The 19476-nt window shown below is 34.3% G+C and overlaps 1 protein-coding gene across 1 annotated transcript; it reads right to left on the reverse strand.

The window, feature by feature from the left end:
- Positions 1 to 12090: 12090 nt before the first annotated feature.
- On the reverse strand, positions 12091 to 18966 carry LOC18437042 (putative WRKY transcription factor 53). Its single transcript, XM_006847262.4, has 3 exons — positions 15312 to 18966; positions 15074 to 15202; positions 12091 to 12827 (listed from the first exon to the last, which is right to left on the reverse strand). Exons 1-3 carry the CDS (start codon positions 15596 to 15598, stop codon positions 12308 to 12310), a joined length of 936 nt encoding a protein of 311 aa, XP_006847325.1. The 5' UTR covers positions 15599 to 18966; the 3' UTR covers positions 12091 to 12307.
- Between the last annotated feature and the right edge of the window lie 510 nt (positions 18967 to 19476).

Consider the following 19476-nt stretch of genomic DNA (forward strand, 5'->3'; position numbering starts at 1 on the left):
TGTGACCAAAAAAACTTAAAAAATAAAATATTTATGTCAAACCATTGCCCATGCTGGCAACGTAAATCGTAAATGACGGGCAGCGGGCATGTCCTAAATGTTAATAAAATATTAATACAAAATAACTATCTGCATTTCTCACGTGCAAAATTCTCATAAGTCATACATTATTTGTTACAATTGTTACAATTAAAATACTAACAAACATAGTCACGATGTTACTAGACAGGGACAAAGCATTCGCATTCTTAGACAATTACTTGATATAGTGTCAATTCAAATCACGTGTGCAGCACGTGCATTTCGTTAGTATATATATAGGGTTGCAACATTAAACAATCTAATTAAGGCGTGTTTTTAAATTTAGGAGAAATATATTTTTATCTTTTAGTTTTGGTTTTTATATTTCAATAGATTCAAAGATTCAAAATATATCTCCTAACTCCGTGACTAACTTTATCCATTTTTAACTATTTTTTCACCCCTAACAAATATAAAAAAGACATATTTATTATAAACCTTTCTTCTCCTTACGTGATGTATTCCCTCCAAATTTCTCTCTCTAACATTCACCCTCTTTGTCTCTCTAACCGGGGAGAAAGCGAGTGAGAGATACAGGAGGAGTAAGAGTGGAAAAATAGATAGAGAGAGATTTAGTGGAAAATCACATGAAGAGAGAGAAATGATAGAGTTTATAAAAATATCTTTTTTATATTTGTTTAGAGCAAAAAAATAAGTTTAAAGGGGATAAAGTTAGCTTAGGGAGTTAAAAGATATAAAACTTAAAATTTTTATAACTCAAGATACGTTTTGAAACCTTGGATCTATTGAGATATAAATCTTAAAAATGGGGGGTATGGAGATATTTCTTTAAATTTTAACATAATATGTAATACTGGTGTCAAACAGATTTAGAATTATCTAAAAATCTATTTTTATCTCTAATTATAAAATCTTAAACTCAAGATGTACTATGTCTGTGACTCAAAAAAAATTTATTTTTTATTTATATATTCATACACTTTGATGTCGAGATGATCAATTAGAGGGTTTTTAAGCAATAAAACAACATTTATGATGTCTATATATTATATGAGTAATGATACTATAAGATCATCCCACACCCATGTGAGTAGAACCCCAAAAGATCACCATTAAATTTTGACACAGATATCTAAAAAAGTTATCAATAAACCCATTCATCCAAATCCCACACCAAAGTCATAATATATTAATTAATTAGTTGTAAATATTTCAATTAACATATAACTAGGCCTTTTGTATAACTATGCTATAATCGTAAAAATTAGTTATTTTGGGTTTATAATTATAATTTATAGTAAAACAATAATTATGTAATTATAAATGACAGCATAGTTATAATTACGTTTAGATATATCCAAAAATAAATTTTGCAATTATTCTTTCATATAGTGGTAGAATGGTTTAGATTTCGAATAGAGCCTATGAAATTGGGTTGTAGGATGAAAATGACTTCTGATGTGTAATCCATTTAACAATTTTTTTAAGGAATGGGTTGCTTTAGGGTGCTTCTTTGCTAATTTTGTTGTACTCATAGAGATGGTATTTCTATGCCAAAGTCTTGGCTGATAATCTTGCGAATGATGGTATTTTTCTCATAGAGATGCCAGTCTTTATTGATGTAATTTCGTAGTCTCTAACATTGTATTGTCGTTGATTTTCGATTAATAATATTCATGAAATTCTATAAAAAAAAACCTTTGTTTTACTCATAGTTACCTAATTTATAGTTATGCCACGAGTTGATGAAGACGTTGGTGTAGAATCATAGATACACAATTTATAAATAAAAACAAATAGGTATTCTCCAAATGATTTTGACCTAAAAAACTAAAAAAATAAAATATTTATGTCAAACCATTGCCCATGCTGACAACGTAAATGGCAAATGAAGGGCAGTCAAGCATGTCTTAAATGTTAATAAAATATTAATACACAATAACTATATGCATTTCTCACGTGCAAAATTCTCATAGGTCATACATTATTTGTTATGATTGTTAAAATTAAACTACTGACAGAAATAAATGACATAGTCACGATGTTACTTGACAGAGAAAAAGCATTCGCATTCTTTGGTAATTACTTGATATGGTGTCATTTCAAATCATGGAGTATGTGCACTCCGCTAGTATATATATAAGGTTTCAATATTAAACAATTTAATGTAGGTGCACTTTTAAATTTTAACATAACATGTAATTTCGGTGTAAAAAAAATTCGGATTATATAAAAATTTATTTTTATTTCTAATTATAAAATCTTAAACTCAAGAAGTACTATTTTTGTGACTCAAAATCTTTTTTTTTTTTTATATCATACACTTTGACGTCGAGATGATCAATTAGAGGGATTTTGAACAGTAATACAATATTTTCTTATCGATATTTTAAAGGTTTTATATATATTATATATAAAAAGCTTAACAAGTTATGGGATTGGAATCATGGAGTTACCAATGACCAAAGCCGAGCTCTACTACGTGGAGATTTAGTATTACATTCTTCTTTTAATTTGGCCTGGGGTTTGGTGCTGTATCCGTGGATGAAGTTTCTTTGAAAGGACTAGCTACATGGGCCATCATGTAAATAAATTTGATTTCGTATTTACAAACTAGCTAAGTTTTAAAAAGGAAAAAGTTTGTACAAGGTGTAACTTCATTATGCAGAATTAAGGTGCACCTCTCTCGATCGAGATGTATGAATATGGAGGGGGGAAGATTTCGATTCACAAAAATAGTGCATCTTGTAATATATTATTTGAACCATCCCTTTTCAAGATTTTAATGTGTTTATAGATCTACTTGATTAAAATCATTTTTGGAATTTAAAATTTTAGTCCCAAAAATAGCGCATGTTACAATACATAATATGAACCATCAATTTTCAAAATTTTAAAAATCTTCATATGTTAACCACACCCCTTTGTAAAATACCCCTAAGCCACAAGTTAAGTGGTATTCAAACGTGCCCTTAACTTTGTTGGACATGAAATTACTTATACTGTGTTTACAATGCAACATAATATGCATTATGGTGACTTTGCTTTGGTGATTTACTTAGAGCGTGTTTGTTTTATGGAAGATGCGGTATTGAAAACCTCGTCTCGTAGGGAAGTAGATACAGTGAGTTCCCTTGTCACTCATGGAACTTGTAGTGTCCACTTTTTAACCCTGAATATAAGGTAAGCGATATTGCATTCTCAACTTTAGCGTAGCATTTCACCATTATCAAATAAGAAAGTACTACAATACTAGAAGACACGGCTTTCAAAACTGCAGCTTTTAATAAATCATGCCCTTAGTGTTTCAAAAGTCGGTTCAAGTGGCTGAAGTGGCCGCCAGCCAAGTTCGAGTCAACCTGGCCAAAATTTGATTATTCTCATAACATTTTTTGTCTTGTCTTTTTTTTCTGTATCAATAGATAAAGCTTTACCTCTTGGTAAAGATGGGTTCAGACGGTTTGGAGATTTAAACTTATAAATAATTTTAGACAAGTTTTTTTGGAAAATTTTAAAATCAAATTAATTTAATGAAAAAATTATATAAATATCCATTTTAATTTTGGTTATTATCAAAACATCGAATACTTTTCGTTATTACTAATATATTTGGTTTTTGGACTTCATAACAATTTTTTTAAAGAAAGGCGAAACTTCTCATTTTTTGTTTTTCTAAAACCAAAATCAAGCCGATTTCGGTTTTTGAAAAATCAATAATTTTAAATTTTCGATTATTCAATAACCGAAATTTATTTTCTCTCTCTTGTGGTCTTTTGTGTATTCTCTCTCTACCTCTCTCAATTATAAATGGGTAAAACAGTTTTTTTTTTAACTCTCTCTCCCTTTCACCCAGCATCTTTTTTTTCTTTGTTGGTAAGTTTTACCTAGTTTCTCTAAAGGGATTCGACCTGGTTTGGATATTCTCATTGCTTGAAGAGCTTGAAGAGCTTGAAGTGACGAGAGATCTCTTCTTAAAGGTAAGGCTTCATGGGCTGGGTCACCAATACATTGAGGCTTTCCATTTTCCACAATTTGTTTTGCAGGTTTTCTAGGTCTTCAAAGGCTTCGCACTCAGTGCGAGCTAGGACTTAAAATTTTAACGAAAACTTTCTAGTTTGTTTTATTAAAGAGAGGGTTTTTGATAGAATAAAAAATGGTGTATGTTGGAAACCGAGATAGTACTGCGGTTAAGCTAGGATTAGGTTTCTATGCAAGTTTTCTAGGTTTTCCTAGAGAGAGCAAGAGAGGGTGGGAGAGAATCGGATAAAGCTACAATCCAATGGTTTAAAAACCGGATCGGTGACCCGGATCGGGCTTTTCAAAAACCGATCCGGATCGGCGAATCGGCGATCCGGATCGGCGAATCGGCGGTCCGGATCGGAATCGGGTGAATCGGTCAGAATAAAGCTTCAAAAAAATCCGAAAAAATTATTAAAATTCATTATAAATATTGTTTTTTAGGAATTCAATAAAAAATGAGGGTACTCCATTAAGAATTTTCATGTTTTTGGATGAATATGCGAATATTGATATGTTCTTTCCCTGCATGAACGCCCATTCAACATTTAATTTACATCACACAAAAGGATAAACATAGAATTATCATGGAATAAGTATATCAACATACATGGACTACAATAAAGCATAAAATTAATAACATACGATCTAAAAATAAAATGATAGACTACGTTGTTGTTCTTCTTGGTCACGCTGGTGCCATTGATTGAATTCGTTTGACAATTCATTGATTCGATCTAAAAACGAATCATCGATATTAGCGGGCGTCTGACTATTCCCAAATCCCTGAGTGTTAGTGTTTTGTTGTGTTCCCAATCCAAAATCCCCGAAGCTTGTCCATCCTTCATGCTCACCTGCTCTGTCGTGCTCATCCCTACACTGTTGCTGTTGGGACTCGATATGTGAATAATATGGCTGGGATAGGGTGGCCTCAGAATCATCATCTCTCTCATTTTCTCTTAGACCCCCTTCCCACTCTCCCTCATTAGGTGCAATATCATCGACATATTGTGGATACATTGGCTGGCTGCTTCCTCTTTCATGCCGCTCATCAGTTTCTTCAATATCTTCATCACCGATAGCCTCAAGGAACGCTCTCTTGTGCAACACTGGCTCCTCCTCTTCGACTATCCATCGGTCTGCTGTGTCTGTGACAAATATTGTGTCTAAGTCTATCGGCCCATAGTCTTCAAGCTTCCTTCTTATTTGTCGCTCTCTGAGGTTTAAATTATAATGAACGTAGACTAGTTTATGAAGCTTCTCAGAAGCGAGTCGATTCCTTCTAGTAGTGTGCAACCGTTGGAACGTACTCCAGTTGCGCTCACAGCCAGTAGCAGAACATGTCTGGGAGAGCACCTTGATTGCTATCCTCTTTAGGTGAGGTGCATCAGTACCATATATCTCCCACCATTCAGCTGGATTAAAATGTAAAAAGCATTGTAAGGGCAAGAACAATTCATAAGATTAAATATATGAATAAACAAAATATTAGCGAGGGGATAACCTGGATCCATCATAGTTCGAGAATTTCTGGCAAGTCTAGTTCCGAAGGATCCTATAGCATCCCTATACATAGCAAGCTAAAACAAATATATTACGTTTTAGTGCATTATTCCTCACAAATATAACAACTCAATGAAGTTCTTACCCAAACATTAAATAATACCTCTTGTATTGCTGCTACTTGGTTTCGATGGCTTCTCTCCAACCTTGCAATAATGTATCTGACCCCTTCCATAATCTTGTGGGGTTGTTCAGGTGTCAAATAGAAAAATTTTGGGTTGAAGTAGTAACCTAAAAAATATATAGGTAGAAAAATGTCATTTACAATTTCATAAAAAAATGATTTAAACTGAAACATTGTAATGATATAAATATATATTTACCAGCATAATGAATTGGACGTCCGAATTTGGTGTTCCACCTCTTTTCTATAATCTCGATCACTTTGCTAGCAAAATTACACTTCTCCCCAATAGCTGATTTCGCCCTCTCAATACCTTCATAAAGGATACCCATGGTAGCTTTCTTATTAGCATCCACCATTCTTAACACCGTGACCAAAGGGGCAGTGGCCTCTACAACACTGGAACATCGAGACCAGAACAGCCTATTTGAGATTATGTTATCCACTTTTACACCGGTACTGGACTTCGAGAGGCGGTCATTTAACCACTCTTCACAAGTAAACAATCTCTTTAATGCACCTTCAGATTGTCGAATGGAGTCCACAGCTAAGTAATCGGTCGCAAAGCGGGTTATGGCAGGCCTGATTATCTCTTTTTTCTTAGGGTGTTCTCTAAACAGAAATAATATTTTCGAGTGGTTGTATATAAATCTCGACACCAACCTTGCTTCATCTAGAGTCTCCTTCACAATTTTGATCTCACCGATTTCCTCTAACATAAGATCGATGCTGTGTGCAGCACACGGGGTCCATACTAGATGCTTCCTCTTATCCATCAACTTGCTGCCCGCAGAAACACATGCACGCGCATTGTCCGTAATAAACTGGATGACATGCTTATCCCCCACCTCCTCCACTATCTGATCATATAGTCGTACGTAGAAGTTTGCATCCTTCTTCGTCCCTGATACGTCTTTGCTAGACAAAAAAGCTGTACCTTTTGGGGAATAGGCCAAGAAGTTTAAAAACTCCTTTTTGCTAACTTTATTCAACCAACCATCACTCATGAGAGTAATTCCTGTCCTTGGCCAACTCTGTTTATATTCTTCAATCCACTTTTTAACTTCCTCTACCTCTTCGTCTAATATTGGCCCACTGAGCTCATATGCCGTCGGGGGTTTTACCCCGGGCCCGGCTCTCTGGATTGCACTAACCATAGGTGGAAAATATGGGCTATTGGCTGCATCAAAGGGAATCCCTTTATCGTAGAACCATTTACCAACATATCTCCCTAACATGTTTTTTGTACCTTTAACCATGCCTTTTAAGGTCATCTGTTGTGACTTAGGCTTTGAGAGAAATGGGTCTTTACGACTATGACCTGCAATACTGGCACTCCTAGGTAACTTAGAAACAATTTCTTCAACAACTGATTCTTCTTGATACATATTGCCACCAACCTCTCCATACATATTTGAGCTGGGCCCGCCATACATGCTCGAGCTGGACCCGCCATGCATATCTGAACTAGGCCCACCATGCATATCGGAGCTAGGCCCACCATGCATGTCTGAGCTAGACCCACCAGGCATTCTAAACCCACATTCCCTCTGATATTGTTCATATAAACTCAATCTTGTGGCCATGTCCAGCTCATTATTATATTGCTCTTTTAGGTCATAATTATATTGCTCTTCTGTATCATTCCTGCTTGATGGTGTATATAAACTAGCTATCTCCTCATTCATCCTATGTTTGGCAATTTTTTTACCTTTGCTAGCATTAAGAATTGCCACCATCTGTTTTTTTACATTACTAGGGACACTAGTGCATGCAGAAACTTCTCCCTTAACCCCTGCCAAGTGTTGCTTGAACCTATGTACCCCACTACTTATCACTCTTTGACAGTAATTACAAATAATTTTGTCTTTCTTGTTGGGATCAAGTCTGACCCCATGTTGCCATGCAGGGTCTTCTGTAGATCTTGACATGATTCAACTGTTTTAAGATGTAAAAAGTTTAAATTAACCTGACAGTTCAAAAAGAAAAATAATCACCATATGTAGTGATAATATGTTGCGGTAGTTCATGTAGTCATATTCGTTGTTATTTGTTATTGTAAAATACCTTTTTTGACAATAATATTTCGTACATATCAATTACAAACATTTAGAATAATACAAAATGCAAGCTCCAAACATGGCTACAACTCAATTATCAAGAACATACATTTTTTGCATTAAAAAATTAATAATAAAAACAATTCTTCAAAGAGTCAGCTAACATCAGTCATTCCAACTTAAAAGTCCATGAACAACAGATAAAAAAAATACAGTTTTGTATTGAAAATATAATAACATGCATTTTTTTGCATAAATAATCCATCAACATACAATTTTTTCAACAAAAACTTAAACAATAAAAATTTAAAATATGGTTTAATACCTCATGATAATTAAAACCTTGTCACGATTTTCACATCTTTTCGGAAAATCATCAATTTTCAAAAAATTCGATCATGAAAAAAAAAAAAAAAAAAAAAATTACAGCAAACTCAAACAATAAAAATTAAAAATTAGGTTTAAATGTTTAGTACATCATGATAATCAAAACTTTATCACGATTTTCACATCTTTTCGAAAAATCATCATTTTTTAAAAAATTTGATCATGGATAAAAAGAAATAAAAAAAAAAAAGTACAGCAAATTTTCAAAAAATTCGATCATGGATTAAAAAAAAAAATTAACAAATTTTCAAAAAGTTCGATCATGGATTAAAAAAAAAAATTCATAAATTTTCTAAAAATTCGATCATGGATTACAAAAAATTCGATCATGGATTACATAAAATTCGATCATGGATTACATAAAATTCGATCATGGATTACAAAAAAAAAAAAAAACATAAAAAAACAAAAAATTCGATCGTGGATTACAAGAACAAAAAAAAACAATTCCATCATGGATTACAAAAAATTCAATCATGGGTTACAAAAAAAAAAAAAACACAAAAAATTCGATCATGGATTACAAGTAAAAAAAACAAACATTTTGATCATGGATTACAAAAAAGTCGATCATGGATTACAGAAAATTATATCATGGATTACAAAAAATTCGATCATGGATTACATAAAATTCGATCATGGATTACAAAAAAGTCGATCATGGATTACAGAAAATTCTATCATGGATTACAAAAAATTCGTTCATGGATTACATAAAATTCGATCATGCATTACAAAAAAAAAAAAAAAAAAAATTCGATCGTGGATTACTAAAAAAGAAAAAAACAATTACATCATGGATAACAAAAAATTCAATCATAGATTACAAAAAACTCTATCATGGGTTACATAAAAAACAAAAAACAAAAAATTCGATCATGGATTACAAAAAAAAACAAACATTTCGATCATGGATTACAAAACATTCGATCATGGATTACAAAAAATTCTATCATGGGTTACAAAAATAAAAAATAAAAAATAAAATTCGATCATGGATTACAAGAAAAAAAAACAAACATTTTGATCATGGATTACAAAAAATTCGATCATAGATTACAAAAAATTCTATCATGGGCTACAAAAAAAAAAAAAAAAAAAAAAAAATTGTTCTTCACAGAGTCGTTTTACATAAGCGATTTTAACTCAAAAATTCACCTCCAAGTGAATAAATTACATCCAATTGACTATATTTTCTGATAAACAACAATATAAGGAATCAAAAACCTAAATTTTTAACACATTATTTCTAATATATCATGAAAACAAAATCAAAAGGCGGAAAAAAAAAAAAAAAAACAGCGGAATTTGGTTCCGCAGACATCTCACTGTTCATATCAAATTTCTTGCTGTAATTGACCAGATTACGTAAAATTGAAAATTTTAAATCATACTAGACACAATAAAGATTAAAAACCCTAATTATTGAACTCATTTTGTTCAAAATATGCCATGAAATAAATCAAATGGCGGAAAAACAAAAAAACCCAAAGTTCTTACCTGTTTTTGTGAACCGAAGCCTTCAATCTCCAAAAAAGTCTGTTTTTCTCAACGATTATCACAAATTAGTAACAAAATCTTTTGATTCACAGCTTTAAGATCAATATGCCTACAAATTTTGAAAGATTCATGCCCTATTTGGCATGAAATTTCAGAAATGGCGGAAACCCTAAACCCCGAATTTTTCTTGATCCAAAAACAACCAATTTTTCTACCATTAAATCGTTAAAAAAGCTGAATAAAGCTGTTTACAGCCTGAAAAACAGATCACGTGCCGAAAAAAACAAAAAAAATGATAAAAAAATGACAAATTTGAAAAAAATCCGTGAAGAACACTGTGCAACCCGTGTTCTTCACGGACTTGCCGATTCCGCACAGTGAATCGGCGAGTCACTGTGCGGAATCGTCCGGTTCTCTCTAGAACCGGACGATTCCCGGATTTTGAACCGATCCGGTCCCTTTTTCGTGAATTCCGAGTCGAACCGGGCGAGTCCGGTTCGACTCGGTGATTTTTAAAACGCTGCTCCAATCTAAAATCTTTACGTTTTAAAGAGAGGGGGGCAGAGAGAGAGTTTAGGTTTCTTTTTAGAGAGAGAGAGAGGAGTTTTTGGTTTTCTTTTTAAAGAGAGAGGTTTTGTGGCAGCTATTGTTGCAAATGTGCAGATAAGATAGGGAAGAGTTTAAAAGGAACAGACAGGGTAAAGCGTGGGGTGAAAGGAAGGGTATAGAGAGAGTGCGTGTTTTTAAAACAAAAAAATAAATTCGGCAGTTCAAAAACCGAATTTAAAAAAAAAAATCGATTTTTGAACTTGATTAGTCGATAGAGAGAGAATAGGTAGAGGACCCACAAGAGAGAAAAAAATTCCGGTTATTGAAGAACAAAAAATTTTACCTAATTTCGATCTTTTAAAAAACTGAAAATAGATAATTCCATCTTTTAAAAATAAAATTGTTATGAAGTCCAAAAAAAGGACATATTAAAAATAACGAAAATTATTTGGTATTTTGATAATAACAAAAACAAAAACAAAAACAAATATTTACGTAATTTTCTCTTATTTAATTGATAAAACAAAATGATAAAATGTTATATATTTTTTATGGAATTGTTGAATGATTGTGATTACTGAGTGTCACAGTCATTTTACAATAAAAATAATTAAATCTCAATGTTGACATCTTATTGATTAAATATCCCTTTTTTATATTTAAACAAGTTAAGACTTATTTTAAAAAATGGTTGTATACTATAAGACCATTTATCTTTTATATAAAGAGGTCACAATTATCCCTAACCTATTGATGTCAAATTTGATGGTTTAGGATACGTCATAAAGGTTAAGAAACTTTTTTTTATAAGAACTTTAGTTAATACACACTCATAACCACCTGATTTGAAATATGAGGACATGATTGCGACTTCCTTATACTAAAAGTAAATGGCCTCTTTGCATACTTTTCTAAAGGAACAAGTAAGACAATTTGGTCACATTAGAAAACATAGAAAAAGATCACAAAGGATTATCGTAATCAATCATAACACAATCAAGGGCAGAAACCCTAAAATTATTGAATAGAACATTTATTTATTAATAATAAAATGAATTTTATTACAAATTTGAGTTATCTTTTTAGAAAAATAGAGAGCCAAGCCAAAAATAAAAAACTTATTTAAATTGATTCGAACAATATGAATTCATGCAAACAAAATCTACGATAAAAATCCAAACCAAATCATCATAAAATTAGCCAATTTTCAGAAAAATAGAATAAATGTGGGTTTTTAAGGTGCGCCTTACTTCTACGGTATGAGGTCGACACCTTAAATTTTAGAATTAAGGTGCACCTCAAAAATCTATCAGAAAAGTTTATTTTGACAATGGAAAACCATCTAATTGATCATCTCGATATCGAGATGTATGGATATGAAAAATAAAGAGATTTCAACTATAAAAAATAGTACATATTGCAACACATTATCTGGACTATTCATTGGCAAGATTTTCATTTATTTAAAGATCTGCTTGATTTGTATTTTTTTTAGTTTTCAATTTTGTAATTAGAGATGAAAATAGGTTCTCGGGCCATCCAAAAACATTTTAATTGCATCTTATGACAGAATTTGGATGTGCGCCTAACATTGATTGTTTAAGGTTAGGACTTTATGCAAACCTCACGCTTAAAAATCAGGGCATAAATCGATTTAAAAAATAGATTGTTAAGAGGGGGTTCATTCCTACATACGATTCCAGGGACTTAGAACATGTGTCCAAAAGAAAATGCAGAATATGTGGTAGGAAATTCATCCAGCAAGCTACAAATCAAAGAGATCCACTAGTAGTCTATTGGAAACTATTGATTCTAAAACTAGCGGCAAAAATTGGTAAAGACATAATATAAGACAATTACCTTTTTGGAAGAAAAATGAACAGGTTACACTATCTCCTCATCAGACTCCAACAACTATTACTCTTTTTACTATACAATTTTAGGATTCCCTGATCCTCTACCTAAACAGAGCCATTTCTCTATCTCTCTCCCAAATCTGAGCCCCTTCCCTCTATTTCTCTAAATTTATCAACAAAAAATAAAAGAAAGACCCAGTTAAGCAAAATCAGAAAAACTCAGAGGCATCAAATTGGAATTCTGGATCAAATTCCACATTATGAAGCATAAGATCCATATCCATCATTGGTGAGTTTGTTGAAGAATTTGGAGCTGAGAGTATTTCACCAAGCCCTGCAAAATAGTTTGATTCCGATGTTGCCGGAGACACAAAAGCAGGTGAGAATCCTCTGCCCGAAAATTGGTTCTCAGGTGCTGATCTCGCCGGCGAAAATATGCCCTTTGAGTCGACAGTTGGGGTACAAGGAAAAGAGAAAGAAGGAGAAGAACCAATCATCTCGGCATGTTCGGGTGCTTCGGTCTTGATGTTGAGGCCACCTGCCTTGAAATTAAGGACAATTTCTGGCTGGCTTTTCGGTGAGTTGGTCGGATTCCGGTGGGTTGAATAGATGCAAGTGTGCTTTCCGCGATATGTGATGTCGAAGATTGAACGGTCATCATCTGATCTCTGGACTTGCTTGGTTGCAGGGCAGCCTTGGGAGTTTCTGTGAGTACACCTATAGTAACCCCTGGCAAAGAAAATTTGCAGTCAGATTTTTTTTAATTCTTCTTTCACTAATTAAAGAGGGAAAGAGTTTATACAAGGTGTAAACCTTCTCCTGTACCAGTAAGGTGCATCAAAAAAAACCCAGATAATGTTCTTATACTGAAAAACCCTCAAATCGGTCATCTTGACGTCAAGATTCATAGGCATGAAAAAAAAAGGCGATTTTTAGTACTAAAATTAATTTATCGTTTAATGTATTATTTGGACAGTCAATTTTCAAAAATTTCAAGTGTTTATAGATTTGGTAGATGGTAACTATTTCTTAATTTTAATAAGCCATTAGTATTTGAAAATACTTAAAGCTTAACACCAGTGAGATATAGACATTATTTCACAAGATGACTTACTGAAAAATTGGCATCCAAAAGCACTGATAACATTGTAATTTGCTTAGTGCAGCATTGTTGCATGAAAGATAAGCATGTAGGGGAAGATATTAACACCAGAGAAAACCAATATCCAAATAGTGGCTTTCCCAGGAAGCACTTTCCTTTGGATGGAGGGGCCACTTTCTAAACCTCCCCTTCCAAACATTTGATTCTTCAAATGATTTTATGGAATTAGGACCAAAAATTGTATTGGACTGCATCTCAAATCGTTTGGGGCATTTCGGTCATTTTTGTTAGCACATGGGTGGTATTTAACTGTATTCAAGGGGCATGGTTGGATGTGAAATGTTGCGGACGTGGCCTTATGATTGAACCAAAGTTAAGGACCATATCAAGTCCGGAACATTTGGGGTCCTAGGAAGGTTTCTAGCAACCTTAAACAATCCAATTGATTAAAGCCTATCTCCAAATTTTATTAGGTAATTTTAGTGTAAATATTATTAGGATTATTCAAAAATCTATCTTCCTATCGATATTGTGATGATCAATTAGAGGGTTTTTTAATATTAAAACAACATTTTTCGATGGATTTCTTAAGTTCATCTTTAATGTAGTTCTTAAGTTCATCTTTAATTCTACATTATAAGGTTGCAACTTTATATAAACTTTTCCCTTTTAGGTGGTACCTTGGTAATTGAGTAGCGAATTTCATCATTTTGAGAGCAAATCCAATTAAAGGACCCATGACATCTAAGTTGTTGTCATAGGTTACCTTTTTCATTTAGGAGTGTGAACTACGTGGAATAGATTTAGGGCTTTAAATTGGACGGATGGGCTTAGAAGAAAAAGAGAAAATTACAAAAAAAATAACTCCCAAGACCACACTATTTTCTATTTAACTTAACCCCCACTTAACTTTTTCTCTCACTTTTTCCTTCAAAACAAAGTTCCAATGCAAATATCTTCACACGAAAAAAAGTTCATTTTTAGACAAAAATACCCTTCTCGTATACAAAATCATTTTGGCTAGATTTGACGTTGATTTTGGACCCAGTAGCAGATTGCCGAAGAGCATCATCGCATTATCGGACCGCCTTTATGGAAACTTAAGTATCGTCATGCCCTAAGACAATTACCGGAACGAAAATGCGTATTGCCGGACCACCATTTACATAGCGTCGGAGCTCGAGAATAAAAACATCTACTGTCGGACCGCCCTTTGCAACTGTAGGACCGCAAATATCTACTAGGGGACTGCCCTTTGCAATTGCCAAACTGCTATTTACAAAGTGTTTTACTGCGGACCACATTTACACAGTGTCGGAACCTTATTTTGGTGAGATAGACGAAAGAAGAGTTGATAAAAAAAAAAAAAAGTAAGAGAGGATATTTTAGATATTTTTCTATTAATTTTTTTGGTTGGCACGTATTTACATAAAAAGTGTATTTTGGGAAAAAAAAGTGAGCAAAAAAATTAAGTTGGGTATAAGTTGCATAGAAAGTGTGGTCTCAATGTTTTTTGTAATTTTTTTTCAAAAAAAAAAAAAAAAAAAAAAACTCCGAGCAACAAAAAGTTATTAGAGAGCTAGGTCGGGCAATGAGATTTGTAATTTTTCCCCCCCCAAAAAAAAAAAAGGTGAAAAACAAGCAACAAAAAGTGATTGGAGAGTTAGGTGTCGGGCCATGAGAGGGCTGGCCTGGCCCAACCTAGTCAAGACGGGACAAGGTTGGGGTGCGATGCACAGCCGCTTTCACCTAGTCCGGGATGTCCCATGGGAACAAGGGATGGACCCAAGCCACGGCAGCCCCGGCCGGCACACGGTAACGGGGCCTAAACATAGTTAATAATTCGGGGGTATTCTAGTAATTTGGTGAATACCTAGGGTATTTGGCTCCGAGTATGTCCTTCTGACCGTACTTTCGCCACGTGTAACGGTCTCCCAGCGAACCTTCGCACCCACTTTCCGCAGCAACGCTGACTCTCTCCGTCCACTTTGGCAGCGTCTTCCTGCACACCCCAATCCATACACATTCCATTAGTCAACGGCCCAAAAACCATCAATCTTACCATACACACACTCGACCAAACAAAAACAAGTGCACCACACCATGCCCACCTCTTTTTCGAAATCTCACGCCCGTCCTGGTCCTTAGAGGGCCGGGCATAGCTCTTGCCTGAATCGTCACTCAAGGGGCTCCGGCTCCCGGAATCGGGCGAATCGTCGGTCGCATCTGTTTGCCGGAGCAATAAGAGGGCGTTTGAGATGGAAGCCAGTATCTTTTGCACCTTGGCCTCCTTTGCAACGGCATTTTCAGCATTGCTGAGAAGCTCCTTTGCTGCTTCCTGTCCTGCACTCAATTCTTGGACCAACAGTTTCCGCTCCCACTCACCGATTACCTCCATTACTTTTCCGAAATCAAATTATTATAACCCCAAATTTGGGAGTCTTGGTGACTCAGGATGGTGTTTTGGAGGTGGGTTTTGTGAGAGAATTCACCTTTTCTTTATGAAAGTGCAGAGGGCACGCATTTTCACTCAGAAATGTGCAAATGAAGGGTCAAAGAGAGAAGAGTAAGCCAACTATAAATTCGAATTGAAGGAGCTGTCATGGGTATCTCTGAGTTAAAACCTCCAAATTCGAAAGAGCAGTCGAAGAAGAAGAATGGGTACACAGTTACTTAGAAGAAGAACTGAAGGGATTTCCTCACTGGACTCAATGCTTGTTTAGCTCGAAAACGCAGATAATTTAAACCCAAAGAACTCGAAGAACATCACATGAACATGAAGAAAACCTGGTGCTACCATGAACTTTAACTGGCCTAAAGAATCAAAGGGGAAGTGCAGATTTTGAAGTTGAATTCGGTCCTTAACATGTAGAGATAGAGAGAGAGAGAAGGGGCTCATATAAATGCAGTTAAGGGTGATTTACAGATAAGAGTGAGAGAAGAGTTATTTATATTTCCATGATTACATTAAAGTTTGGAAAGATAAAATGAAGTGAAGAAGTATTGACTGGGAAAAGGAGAGAGAGTGAGTAAGAAAGACTTAGTCCACGGTCCAAGCAGAGTGAAAGAAAGCGGAGTGTAGTCCAAGCGATGACGCGTTCTCCTCCTTCTATTCCCTTCTCTTCGGTCATTATTTCGCCGAAATTTCAGCGAAAAGCCTCAACAAACGTAAATGCCTCCTTTTTGTCGACTTTGTCGTCTTCTTCTTTCACCTTTTCCCTTTGATAAGGAGTGTTGGCCCACAGGTACATTAGATTCACAACAGTCTACATGAAGTTGGATGAAATCCTGACGCAATGATGGATAGATTGACCCAATTTTGTTAGACTCAGTCAGAAAATAGCTCGTCTCCTTCGAATCAAAGCTAGTATAGAAATATTTTTAGTAAACAACTATAGATCATCGTCAATATTGTCTAGGTTTTGTCTTAATTATTTGAGGTTATGTATATGAATCTTGTTTCGTCATTCTTTCTATCAAGAGTCATGCGTTCGGTAGGACCAAAAGTTATCATATCTCGTATCGTTTAAGAAGATAAGATAGGGTAGAGTTTTATGTCGGATGGCTATCTAACGCAACCCACCTCTTTTATTCGAACTTGGGATCGATTACTGAAAAATTTAAGGTCGTCACCTTTATTACACTATTTTATCAACATGCATCTAATATTTTAATTATTTAACATTTTACTCAATTTTTATTTAGTTTCAAAAAACATATTTGTTTTGAGTTGTAATATTAGTAAAAGGTTATACGGTTAAATATCCAAGAAGTGAGATGCATTTTGATGCAGGAAACGCTCTTTATGCAGACGGCAGACTCAAACCCGCTGACCCACAAACGTCCATACTTAAGATGGACGCTGGGAAAGTGTGCCGGCCCAAAGTAATATATGGAAAGGGCAAAACAATGTCCCAATAAAATATTATTTGAAATTTTAAAATTTCTAATCAATTTTTTTATATTTATAATCACCTTGGCCTAGACATGAATCCTTAAAAATTTGAATAAAAATTCCATCTTTAAAATGAATTTTAATAGGGGGACGCATATGCCATATATACATACATATCAGTCGGCCGACTCATGGAAGCGCCATCCCTCAATAAATTTATATAGATACTGATAGGAAAACTGGGACGAATTTCTTTTAGGACTTAGTTTTTTATGTCAAACTCGATTTATATTTCAGATCAAGTATGACGAGCCCCATATCAACGTTAACGTAATTATGAAAAAACAAACACATAGAGCATGAGTTAATTTTATAACAATCATGACAAACAGATAGGGATTTATGGTCTCATTGAGGGTTTGACCTTTAATAAAACAAAATAACTTACTATGATTAATGTAGCTAACCTTAATAAATTGGTAAAAAAATTATGATGATGACGACGGTTGCTGGGCTCAAACAGGCGAACAGGCCTCCAGCGGGCCTGTTAACGAGCTGTTAATGGGACCTCGAGGCTCAACTGACTGGGCTACTCTAATAAGCCTAGAAATGCCTTGAATGGGCTAATAAGCCCCGGGCAAGCTTTCTATGCTTTCTCTACAACATAAACCTTTCATACTTCCCCTTATCCAACCGTCCATTTTGAACGGAGGGCTAAGATTGTCCCAATCACAATGTCACGTCTTTATACTATTTTATTTTTAATTTTTTTTAAAAACTTGTTTAATACCAGTTTTTGTGCATCCAATCTCTATTAAACTCGCACTAGCGAAAAATATAAAAAAAATATTTTCAATAATATAAATAACCAAAATACCTCTGAAATATTCAAGTGGTATTTTGGTCATTATATTTTATCGAAAAATTATTTTTAATATTTTTATAGGTGCACCCCAATGAGAAGATGGCACGTACCAAATTTCATATTCATATAAGTTTTATAAAAAGAACTAAAAATAAAATACTTTGGGACGTCGGATCTACGATCAAACGGTGAGTGGCTCTCTTTATCAAACTTGGACAGGTGGATGGCTGGGGATTGTGATTTTGTGTCATACAGAGCCTAATTGTTCACATATTTTGTTTCTTTCTATCATCAAATAAAAAAATTAGTTGAGTAGACACTCTTATCATTAAATCAAAAGCCTAGTTTCACGGACCAATAATATTTGCAGAGTCAATGCAAGTTAGTTTATGCTGAATTCTACAGAAAACAGATATAATGCACATTCTAGATATGTTGGGGACAAAATTTAATGCTACATGGCTCAAATTCAAAAAAAGGAAAACTTTCTAGTTAACTCAATTTCCTTGATCTTTTTCCAGAAATCTGCCAACTTTAGTTGAATTGTGCCAATTTTTTTACAATTCTCTCAGAAAACTTATCCCTGGGCAATATTCTGAATTTTAAAAAGTTGAGATAGAGAAGAAACTATGATTTGTTGCTTACTGTGTATAAAAGTAGAACGCATAGAACTTGTCTAAGATTATCATCTTGGACACAGAGCAAAATCCTAAAAATTTGGATCTGAAGCGTTTTAAATGTTCCCGGACATGGAGAACAAAAAATTGATTTCAAAATCAAAAGGCATGGCAATCATAGGAAGATACACATATCCTCCATTCTTTTATAGGGTTTTAGGAAATTGATGTGTCTTGTATAAACTAGAGAAATCCTTGTGGAGAATGGTGGGACTTAATAAAATAATTAACAATTTTTCTCTCTAAAACTCATTCTCTGTCTAAAAACCCAAATAAAAAATTAACCATTTTTTTAACTTACTAAAAAAATTGGGAAAGATTAAAAAAAAAAAAAATCTAAATTGGGCGTGGGCCAGGCTCAATAAGCCTAATGGGTTGGGCCGAGCTTTGGCGCATACTTATGGGCCTTAACGGGCCGTGCCGGGCTTCCAGGCCTTTAATGGGCGGGCTTTACCAGGCATAGTTCCGGACCGGGCCTCACTGGGCCTGGCAGAATCAAGTCCGGGCTTTTTTTTGGCTCCATTCCGGGTCGGCCCAGCCCTACCTATTGATAGCCCTAGTTCTATAACATTCATTTTAGTTTCATGATATAGATTTCACATTACATTTAAGAAAACGAAATCTAAATCATCTAATTACAATAGATGAAACTGTTTCTATGAATTAATATAATAAAGTCCCGGTGATTATATGATGAATTATGAATTAAACATGCAAAAGCAACAATATCTCAATAACTTACGGAAAATATACTTACAATGATAATTATCATTAACATGAAAAGATCCTGTTTTTTTTGGACTGACTCCTATCCAAACCTAGGGAGAGAGTGATCAAGG

The sequence above is a fragment of the Amborella trichopoda genome, chromosome 1 (assembly GCF_054954075.1).
Source record: "Amborella trichopoda isolate Santa Cruz 75 chromosome 1, AtrichopodaSantaCruz75HAP2 v2.0, whole genome shotgun sequence".
Taxonomy (NCBI): Eukaryota; Viridiplantae; Streptophyta; class Magnoliopsida; order Amborellales; family Amborellaceae; genus Amborella; species Amborella trichopoda.

Bases quoted from the DNA above. Each gene is read 5' to 3' on its own strand.
- LOC18437042 (XM_006847262.4), bottom strand. From the start codon at position 15,598: ATGGAGGTAATCGGTGAGTGGGAGCGGAAACTGTTGGTCCAAGAATTG. The intron at 15,203-15,311 runs GTGGGCATGGTG...TGGGGTGTGCAG, and splicing joins CGTGAGATTTCGAAAAAGAG to GAAGACGCTGCCAAAGTGGA. The intron at 12,828-15,073 runs GTATTCACCAAA...TTTCTTTGCCAG, and splicing joins CTCGGAGCCAAATACCCTAG to GGGTTACTATAGGTGTACTC.